Genomic DNA, 11710 nt, shown 5'->3' with positions numbered 1-11710 from the left:
CAAGTACAACTCAACCAATCACCTACTCAATTCGACAAAATGTATCGAAACCAAAAAATAACTTTTTTTACGTAAATGAACACAACAGGACTAACACGAGAACGAAAGCAACAAACAAAAATACATTTCCGTCGTACATAATGTATTGTCTCTTCATCAAATTTCTAAAACATGTTTTTAAAATTTTAACACCATTTAAATTATGATCAACCCACGAAACCTTGAACAATAAAAAATAATCGTCAAACATGTTTCAGAAAAACCCGACTCAACTGATCGGTTGAACCTCCCGAAATTAACCGAATTTTATTGTAAATTATTGGTTCAATTCGACGAAATGTATAAAACCGAATTCCGAACCATAGTTGATTTCATTTACTTTCGACATAAAATTCAGTTTCTAAAATAACGGACCTGATAAACCGATTTTGCAGGTCTATATGGACTTAAGTATTTTAAAACTATTCGTAGAACTGTTTTTATTTGTACAACATGAACCAATTAAAAAGAAAGAAAAAATTGTATAATAAAATTTATTATTATAAGAATCAGTATTAGTTTTTTATAGTTTTGAGTCGCAACTTTATAATCTAACATTTATAAATTGAAATCATATTTAACCCTCAATAAAAATGTATCAATGAGTAGTTACACTAAAAGACAAATTTCTAAAAAAAAACTATTAAATAATAATAAAATTTAAATTAAAGACAAATTATACAGTTATAGTCGACACAAATACAACAAAAATCTTACAATAATAAATCTAGAGGTACAACTCAACCAATCACCCACTAAATCCGACAAAATATATAAAACCGAAAATAATAGTTTCTTTTCCGTCAATGAACACACTAGAACTAACACAAGAACGAAAGCAACAAAGAAAAATACATTTCCGCTGTACGTAATGTAGTCGCTCTTTATTCAATGTCTAAAACATGTTTTTAACATTTTAACACCATTGAAATCATGATCAACACACGAAACCTTGAACAATAAAAATAATCGTCAAACATGTTTCAGAAAAACCAAACTCAACTGATCGGTTGAACCTCCCGAAATTAACCGAATTTAATTGCAAATTATCGGTTCAATTCGACAAAATGTATAAAACCGAATTCCGAATCGTAATTGATTTCATTTACTTTTTTTTTCATCAATTGATTTCATTTACTTTCGACATAAAATCCAGCTTTCAAAATAACGGACCCGATAAACCGATTTTGCAGGACTAGATGGACTTAAGTATTTTAAAACTATTAGTAGAACTATTTTTAGTGGTACAACACGAACCAGTTAAAAAGAAAGAAAAAAATGTATAAATTTTTTTATTATTTTAAGAATTAGTATTAGTTTTTTTATAGTTTTGAGTCGCAACTTTATAATCTAACATTTACAAAATTGAAATCTTATTTAACTTTTAATAAAAATGCATCAATGAATAGTTACACTAAAAGACAAATTTCTAAACAAAAACTATTAAATAATAATAAAGTTTAAATTAAAGAAAATTCTACAGTTAACACAAATACAACAAAAATCTTACAACAATAAATCTACAGGTACAACTCAACCAATCACCCACTCAATTCGACAAAATGTATAAAACCGAAAATAACACTTTTTTACGTCAATGAACACAACATAACTAATACAAAAACGAAAGCAACAAAGAAAAATACATTTCCGCCGTACGTAATGTAATCTCTCTTCATCCAATGTCTAAAATATTGTTTTAATATTTTAACACCACTGAAATCATGATCAACCCACGAAAACTTGAACAATAAAATATAATCGTCAAACATGTTTCAAAAGAAGCGGACTCAACTGATCGGTTGAACTTCCCAAAATTCAACGAATTTTATTGTAAATTAGTGGTTCAATTCCACAAAATATATAAAACCGAAGTTTGAACCGTAATTGATTTCAGTTACTTTCAACATAAAACACAGTTTCCAAAATGACGTACCCAATAAACCAAATTTACAGGGCTAGATGGACGTAAGTATATCTAAAACTATTAGTAGAACTGTTTTTATTGATACAACATGAACCTGCTAAAAAAATGTATAATAAAACAAATTATATTATGATTTAATATTTTTTTTATATAGTTTTGAGTCGTTAATTTTTAATAAAACATTTATAAATTGAAATTTTATTTAACCCTTAATAAAAATGTATTAACGAAAAGTTACACGAAATGACAATTTTTTAAACTAAACCTATTAAATAATAATACAATTAAAATTGAAAAAATAATTCTACAACTAGAAAATACAGATATAGCAAAAATCTTACAACAATAAATCTAAGGTAAAGCTCAACTAATCGCCCACTCAATTCAACAAAATGTATAAAACCAAAAATAACATTTTTTTTATGTCAATGAACACAATAGAGTAAACACAAGAACGAAAGCAACAAATAAAAATACATTGTCGCCGTACATAATGTATTATCTCTTCATCCAATTTCTAAAACATGTTTATGACATTCTAACACCATTGAAATCATGATCAACCCACAAAACCTTGAACAATAAAAAATAATGTCAAACATGTTTCAGAAAAACCCGACTTAACTGATCGGTTGAACTTCCCGAAATTAACCGAATTTTATTGTAAATTATCGGTTCAATTCGACAGAATGTCTAAAACCAAATTCCGAAAGGTAATTGATTTCGGTTACTTTCGACATAAGATCTAGTTTCCTAATAAAGGACCCGATAAACCGAATTTGCTGGGTTAGATGGACGTAATTATTTTTAAATCTATTAGTAGAAATGTTTTTCTTGGTACAACATGAACTATTTAAAAAGAAAGAAAAAAATTTATGAAAAGAATAATTATTTTAAGATTTAATATTAATATTTTTATTGTTTAATTTGAGTCGCAAATTTATAATAAAACATTTATAAATTAAAATCTTATTTAACCTTTAATAAAAATATATCAACGAAAAGTTACACTAGAAGACAACTTTCTAAACTAAAACTATAAAATAATAATAAAATAAAAATAATTATTTTTGTTTACAGCTATAGTCGATAGAGATACATCAAAAATCTTACAATAATAAGTCTACATGTACAGCTCAACCAATCCTCCACTCAATTCGATAAAATGTATAAAACCGAAAATAACATATCTTTGATATGTTAACACCATTGAAATCATGATCAACCCACAGAACATGTTTCAGTAAATCCGACCCAACTGATCGGTTGAACTCTCTGAAATTAACCGAATATATATTGTAAATTATCGGTTTAATTTGACAGAATGTCTAAAACCGAATTCGGAACAAGTTATAAAGAAAGAAAAAAATGTATTATTTATTTAAAATTTGGCTTAAAAAGGTATTATTTATTTAAAATAAGGTAAAATTTGGGTTTTTTAAATAGTTATTGAGTAAAAATTGAGAGATCTAGGGTTTAGAAAAAAAAAAAAAAGAATCGACAAAAAAAAAAAAAAACAAGAAAGAATACGAAGAGAGTATCGTCTCCGATCTAACCAATGTCTGGCGAGAAAAGTTGATGGCCGGTGGATCTCTGGTGGATGAGGACGAAGAGTATGCTGGGAAGTATGGTTATGTGGATCTGTGGGAGACACAGTCCACGACTGTTGACTGTTGAAGAAGGTGGAAAGTGGAGGAAGGCCGTAGATGGAAGAACGGTGGTTGCAGTGTCCTCTCTTGGACAGGACATGAAGGACTCTGAGGTATTATTGACGGGGAGAGTGCATAAGTACCAGGGAAAGTCCAACAAACTAGGGTTTCTTGTCTTGAGAGAGAAGGGGTACTCGGTCAGTGTGTGGCGACGACATAAGAGGAGAACAAAGTAGGTTCCAATTTCAAAAAAAAATCTGAAAAGTCTGAGTCAGGAATCTTTCGTAGCTGTGTTGGGTATTGTCAGGACCCGAAATCTGCTATCAAAGGAACAACCCAGCAGGTTTTGCTCACATGTCTAGATTGATAGATGTTTGTGATAGTTGTCTGTGATAGATTTTGGTTAGTAATTGTTTAATTTGCAGGTTGAAATTTATGTGAGAAAAGTGTTCTGCATCAGCAAAGCCTTGACACAATTACTACTTGATGTGGACGCTGCTTCTCAAAAAGAAGAAGATGAACAAGACGCTAGTGTAAGTTATATAATGTTCTTACAGAATTTGTTGTAACTTTCATGGTAGTACTCATAATGGTTCTCTCTGATTATTGCAGGGTGAAAGAAGAACTCCTCATGTTAGTCTAGATACACGTCTGAATAATAGGGTGCTTGATCTCAGAACACCGGCTAATCAAGCGATCTTTAGAGTCAGATCGCACATTGAAAACGTAAGATGGTTTGTCTGTTTTCATTTGACTTGTTATATGCACGTATTTACTAACCTGTCTTCCTCTCCTTCTGTGTAGTTTTTCAGACAGTATCTCCTGGCACTTGAATTCGATTCCATACACACTCCTAAGCTGCTGGCTAGAAAGATTAACGGAGGAGCATCGGTTTTCTGCCTTGATTACATTGGAAAGGATGCATCACTAGCTCAATCGGCTCAGCTCCACAAGCAAATGGCAATTTCCAGCGGATTCACCAAAGTGTTCGACATTGGGACATACTTCCGTTCTGAAAGGTCGTCCACAAACCGTCATCTCACTGAGTTTGTGACTCTTAATGTCGAGATGGAGCTCAAGTACCACTACAATGAGGTAAGGTTTGAGTTGCTGAGATAACAACTTTATTTCACTCCTCATCTTTTGCCTATGTTGCTGATGATATTCCTTGTCGTTTGTTTGGTGCAAGGTTATGGATCTTGTAGACGGGTTGTTCGCTGATATTTTCATGCAAGTGAACCAGAGCTGTGCAAACCAACTTGATGCTATCGCGAAGCAATACCCATTTGAACCTCTGAAGGTAAACCTTGGTGGCACCAAAACCATTTCTTATTGTTGATACTAAACCGGTTCTGATAGTTGGCAATTAACTGTGCAGTTCCTTCCAAACACATTGAGGATTTCCTTTGAGAGAGGGGTACAAATGCATGAGGTGTGTTAACTCTCTGTCTTATTTCTGTTTTCCTTTTACTTCTTCGAATGGACCAACAATTGTTAGCCTTGTTTTGATAGGAATCTGGTGAGAAGATTGAAGTCCATTTTGTAGGTTCAAAATTGAGGGAGACAGACATGAAAAATGATATCACAGTCGAACCCAGGCGAGTGTGAAGTAAAAAAAGCTCACGCTAACGGAAGTGATGATTTTGGTATGCAACGAGGACGTTGTGATATGTTAGTGGGGGTGAATTGTAACATCCCGATTTCAGGAATATGGTGGTGCATGCGAAGATATTTAAAAGAATTACTTATAACAATTTAGTTTTTCCATATTTGTAAGTTGATGAATAACATAAATATCGGATTTTAATATTTATATATCTATTATATTAAAGCAAGTTGTTAAATCTTTGTTATTTTGTGTTAAACTTTTTTGTAAAAACAAGGTGATAAAATTGAAGGTTGTATTCCTTTTGGATACTATAAGAATGAAATTCCTAAATACATTGAAGAGGGTTGTTGGTATGTGATAAGTGATTTTGTGCTGAGAGCTCGAGCAGAAAGCAGAATAAACATAAAGCATCACTATTGTACCAAGTTTGTTCCAAAAAATGTGATGTATGAATGTATCTAAGATGTTACTCTTCAAAACTACTTTGTCTTTGAAGATTTTGTTTATATTCGGAGTGGATTAGCAACTAAGGAGTTTCATGTTGGTAATATATTTTTTCTAACCTATAAGTTGAAAATATTGATTATACTTTGTTTGTATATAATTTTATTTGACTTCGAAATTGTTTTTAGCTTCGAATTTACAAATATTAGTTTATTTTTATATAGATGTTTTTGGAATATTCATTAAATTCATCCAAGTTACAAACGCCAAATGAGTTTCCTGAATTTGAAGTTTGTTGTAATGGTTATTGCTCTATGCATTTCAAACTTCTGGATCAAAAGTAAGTTTTAAATATTGTACGGGTAATGCGGTTTAAGATGTAAAAGTTATAGTTAGACATTAAAATTTTACAATGCATTTATAGGATGGAACGTATTACCTCTCGTGCAATTGGATTTATACCCTATGAGTTCGTACAAGTATGGAATGATAAAGGATATGGTTTGAAATACAAAAAAATAACTTGTCTTTTGTGTGCTTAAGTTTTGGAAGATTGTTACATGTGAAGGTTTGTGTAAATTTTACAATCCATTGGTAGTATATATAAAGAGACAAATTTTTTTGTCAATGATTTAATGTTTGTAGGTGAACAAATTCTGGTAAACGATTATGGATATTCAAGGTTTTGGTTTGATCCTGAACTATATTGACTGAAGAATAAAAAAAAACAATGTAAGAATAAATCATATGTCATACTTATAGCATGTGAAAATTGCAACAAGATATATTAAACACATTATTTGCATATTTTGCAGCTCTAAATTCGTTGGTTGTTACCACATTAACCACATCATATGTCAAGACGAAGCATCAACATATAAGTATTGTATTTAGCTATGTTTATGTTGGTGAAACTTCTTAAAACAATTTAAATGTTCTGCAACTATGTTTAAATTTATGCCTAGTTAATAACGTAAAAAAAGCCAACAACTTTTGAGTTCTATTTAATAATGATTACAAATAGAAAAAAAAAATAAAGTCTGTAATCGGAATTAAAGGATGTGAATACAAATTTAGTTAACAAAAAAAATATATATTATATATTTATTGACCCAATGATTATTCTAAACAATCATATAAAATAGAGATTAGGGTTTTCAAGTTTTTGGAAACGAAGTAGTTAGTAAATAATAAAAATAGTAACAAAATCAACATAGAAAACATATAATATTGAATCAATAAACTATGATACTAATGACTATATATAGGAACCAATATTCATTTAAATATATTATGTTTACAATAAGATATTCACGAATAATAACAGATTTACAGTTTATACTGAGAACAATCGTATCTTTCTATATATCAACCATTTAAAATTGGTAATTTTAAATAAAAGAAAATAATTAAATTTCTACAGTTGCGATCCTTCTCCATGTTAAATAGACCATCATTTAGAAAAAATTTTGTCGTCCAAACATTTTTTAAAGAGTTTAACAAAAACAAAAAATCTCAAGAGTTATGAAAAAAAAATCTTTCGATTCTAAACCCGGCTATAACCGACTGGCATATTTGCGTTAAGGTCCTACGATCTTTTAGGGTGAAGCTTGGTTTTCCTCCTAAGGATCTGATTTTGATTCTTGGAAACGAAGAGTTATTCTTATTACAAACTCAAATTAGATTATTTTTGTAGATTACATACTTTTTTTTATTGTAAGTATAAAATATATTAATTGTAGTGTTCATCTTTATACATTTTTTAAGGTTTGATGATCGAATCAGTAATTAATAAGAAATTGTAGATAATTATGCTAATGCTATAAAGATGGTCAATGGTTGTCCATAATGAATCTTGCTGTTGTTGATAACTCGGATGTCATTAAGAAAACATCTCATCTCACTCGGACGGTCAATGATTTGTAGGTCCGTTGGAAACCCTTTTTTCTTTTTATTTTCCTCACACATATATAATGTGATATATATATGTTGTAAGACACAAGCACTAGAACGTCTAGACGTGATATGAATTATGTCAATGATCTCTCGTTATGTTTAATTAATTATGCTTTAAGAACTCTGGTTTGTGATGATGATTTTAATTTTCTTTTTTTTTTCTTTTTTCTTTTAATTAATGTTTTAAGACGGCTGTAGTTCGGGAATGTTTATCTAATTAATGTTTGTGTTGTTTTAATGTTTATTTGCTCTATAATAATTATTTTAAATTTTCTTGATTCCTGAACTTAATAAGTAGATTGCACCCTCCGAAATTTAAGAAGAGAACTTGAGACATTGAAGGGTCGCAAAGACTTCGTCGAGGAACAAAGTTTAGTTGATATGAACGCAAGTAATTTCATATCACGTCTAGACGTTTTAGTGCTTCAAGTAGATCTAAGGTAACTTCTCATTACATTTTCTAGCCTGACGGCAAGGTGAGTTCTTATATTTCATTAGTGTTTCTGTTTGTAGATAGATGTTCTTGTTTGTTGTTGAGGTAGATGTTCTTGTTTGTTGTTGAGGTAAACAAAATAGAACCTTGTTTTCTTTTTCTGTGTAAGGATTTTGATGGTTCTATAGTGATTAGAGATATCAACTTAAACAAATCTTGTCTACTTATTGAACTTCGTTGATGAATCTTATATTTGAATGCTTATGGAGATGCAACCTCCACCTTCTTGTAATCCGAGATCATCATTTTTTGGAAGACAAAAATATGGTGATGACTTGGTATAGTCAAAGTTATTGATGTTAAAAAAACAGATCTATCTCTGTGTTTTAGAGTTTGTGGAAGATACCGATTGTGTTTGCGTTTATTGCTAGAGAATATGAACTACATATAAATTATATCATGTATTGAATTGAATTGCTAAGTCTGTAATTTATGGTAACATAAATCATTGCAAAATATTTATGCCTAAGATATTGTATGCTTCAGTTTTTATGTGTTAGTCGATATGAATGTGGATTTTTACTTCCTAAGATCTACAATCGATAACAATGTCCTTCCTCTTCCTCATAATGAAATTTATCAATTTGCATCCTTCTCTTCGATCATCGATGATACTATCAACATCAATGTATTGGCATATAATCTTATCCTATAAAGAATTAGAGATTTTATATATAATATTTAAATACACGTAAGCTAATTTAAATTAGAATTAATTTTTATAACGCTTTTGGTTTTTTTTTACAGATTTGGTTGAGGCTGTGTTGATGTTAGTCCATTTACGAATGTGGCTAACCATCCTCATGATCTTAGTGGTTTCAGAATATCTTTCAAGACTAAAGAGAAAGAGTTAGCTAGGGTTTATTTTTTCACCAAATCAAGTATCACATAATTAAATTTAACTTATTTTTTTAATTTATAACAACTTTTAAAAATTGTATCAACGAACGTGTGTTGGAGTGCATAGCTATGCAAAGAAAAGTTTTAGATTTTGATCGTAACTACCGTTTATTTGCTGGAGGAGTTCTTGTGGCTGTTCTTAGATGGTGGGAAATTGATCGCTACTTTGATGGTTCGAAGAATGTAAGGATTTGTACTCATGGACCAATTCCTAAAGTTATTCCAAAGCCAAACATCATAGAAGTGGCTGAAATTCGTGAAATGTAAGTATATGTTAAATCAATTCAACTTTAAATGTCATAGTATAATTCAAACTATCAATAATTAAGATGTGCGATCTTATGTTGATCAGGCTTTAGAGGATAGAGCAAGAAATTGTTAATTGTTTCTATTACCCTATGTGGTAATATTTTATGATAATATTTGTTTATGTCGTAATATTCACCGTTAAATCATAATTATTATAGATTATAGTAAGGTTAAGACATTATATTGAAGTTTTTTAAATAGATATTATTTTAATAAATATAGCGACTGTATGTTTAGAGTATCTTTGGATTTTTCAAAATCTCATTCTTTCTCTATGCATCTGAACAAAAAAATGATTCAACTTTTTACTTACCCCGAAAAAACTGATTAAATCAATATCAATAAATCATTGTTCTCTTGCATGCTGCCATTAAAAACCGTAAAACGGCTATGAATACACGGTACTAACCTAGAGAAATATAACACTATTAACGACTGTTTTCATAAATTTATTTGAAAATGTTTTGAGTAGGTTATATAGAACAAAAAAAATAATAACAAAATTGAATGAAAGATTACAAAGAAACTTTATATTATCTACAAGTATCACTAAAGATATATCGAATATATATATATATATATATATATATATATATATTATATTGATTATATTTAAGACTATATACTTTAGTAACATAATCGTAACATAATATGTTAGATTCCATTAAACATATATATGTATAATATGTAGGAATAAAATGTGAATATATAAATAACATGACTTACCATTATTACATATGTATTGGAAAATTTGCAAGGAAAAGTTAATATATTTACAATTATCACTACCCATATATATAACACGAAAATAATGTATTAGAGTATATCTTATTTTAATTCGCGAATTATATTTATAAACTTTGAACATAATTTAAAATAAGTATATTACCATATCCATATATATATATATATATATATATATATATATATATATGTTAATCTATTTATAACTGACGAGCATTAATAGATATATATATATATATATTAGAAATATGTACTAAAGACTATCACACAAAAAAAAACCCAATTTCCATATACAGAGAAACATTGTTTCTTTTTTTAAGGATGCTTTATCTTCTTCCCTTACAATCATTTTAAAAATATCTCCATAGTTTTGGCAAATTTCTAATTATCAAAAGATGCAATTGGATTTTGCATGTGAAAGTTATCAGTGCGTGGTATAGCAATTTAGGTAGCTTCTTTAAGAGGAAAATGATTATTTCTGATGAAGAGGTATATTATATTATCTATCAATTTAATTTCTTACTTAAACTTAACCTAATTAATTGGTATCATATTATTTAATCGATTCTTTCTAACAACAAATATATTTTTTTAGAAAAACAAGATTTGAGGCCACTATCCCGGGATTAGTATATGGACTTCATATACCAAACGAGATTATAGATGGTGAATGGTTTCGATTGAGTAATTTCAAGGTGATTCGTCAAACTGGACTGAAAAAAAAACATAAATCATACATTATGTATCAAGTTTTGGGAAGAAACAATCATGACTCGAATCACTCGTCCTTCCGTTCACAATTTCTTCGTCTTTAAGGATTTTTGGATATCAAAAACCAATGTGTAAGAAAATAAATTCTCATAGGTAAACTTATTTTTACCTACACATTTATCAACTACTTTTTTAGTATTTTTATTACCATAATTCATTTTAATTCTGGCTGATAAAATTAAAAATGATTTAATAAATGTGTGCGGAGTACTCGTTGATTTTTCAAAAATCAAATTCGAGGATGGTGTTGAGATTCTTACTTTCACACTACTTGATCCCAAGTAAGCTTTAAACTTTTGTAAAATGCTATATAATTAAACTGAGGTAATTGTCTATTTCATTAGTAGTTTCTTTTGCTACTACAAAATAAATTGTAGGAACGAACAAATGTGTTGTCGTTTGATTGGAGAGGATGCTAATTATATTAGATGACTTTAGATAGAGAAAGGTTATGATAACAAGATTAAGGAAGATCCGGTATTCACTGTTTTGAGTTTCTGAGAGATAATTGAACATGAAGGTACGTACATATTCGTTAGGTATTCTTTTATGGATTTTCCTGATGTTATCGGTTTCTATTTATATTATAAAAATTTATTGTAACTTTAATGTAGGTGAGATATGTTTAGCAAGTGCATATAGATGTGGTCGAATTGCTTTGAATCCACTTTACTCAGGTCTTAATCACAAAACATTATGAGTTTCTTATAGTTAAAAAAATTCTTTTAGGTGTTGTTCGTTTGCTCATTTGGGATATACATCTAAATGCTCGATCCAAATGATTTATCTAGCTAATCCATCTGAGTGATGTTCGTTTCCATTTTTGGTGGTTCATCTGGATGATCCATCCAACTGCTTTTGATTAAAGT

At 29.4% G+C, this 11710-nt stretch overlaps 1 protein-coding gene across 1 annotated transcript; it reads left to right on the top strand.

Annotated features, from left to right (window-relative positions):
* Positions 1-3593: 3593 nt before the first annotated feature.
* Positions 3594-5558, top strand: LOC9299871 (aspartate--tRNA ligase 2, cytoplasmic). Its single transcript, XM_021032923.1, has 8 exons — positions 3594-3728; positions 3839-3958; positions 4041-4148; positions 4228-4341; positions 4420-4710; positions 4805-4915; positions 4994-5047; positions 5128-5558. The coding sequence occupies exons 1-8, from the start codon at positions 3594-3596 to the stop codon at positions 5221-5223; spliced, it is 1029 nt and encodes a 342-aa protein (XP_020888582.1). The 3' UTR covers positions 5224-5558.
* Positions 5559-11710: the final 6152 nt, after the last annotated feature.

This window comes from Arabidopsis lyrata (assembly GCF_000004255.2).
Source record: "Arabidopsis lyrata subsp. lyrata unplaced genomic scaffold ARALYscaffold_8, whole genome shotgun sequence".
NCBI lineage: Eukaryota > Viridiplantae > Streptophyta > Magnoliopsida > Brassicales > Brassicaceae > Arabidopsis > Arabidopsis lyrata.
Note: the sequence above shows the minus strand (reverse complement) of the source record. Positions and strands in the feature narration are given on the sequence as shown.

Coding starts and splice junctions, on each gene's coding strand:
- LOC9299871 (XM_021032923.1), top strand. CDS start 3,594: ATGGTTATGTGGATCTGTGGGAGACACAGTCCACGACTGTTGACTGTT. Junction 4,149..4,227: donor AAGATGAACAAGACGCTAGT/GTAAGTTATATA, acceptor TGATTATTGCAG/GGTGAAAGAAGAACTCCTCA. Junction 4,342..4,419: donor TCAGATCGCACATTGAAAAC/GTAAGATGGTTT, acceptor CCTTCTGTGTAG/TTTTTCAGACAGTATCTCCT.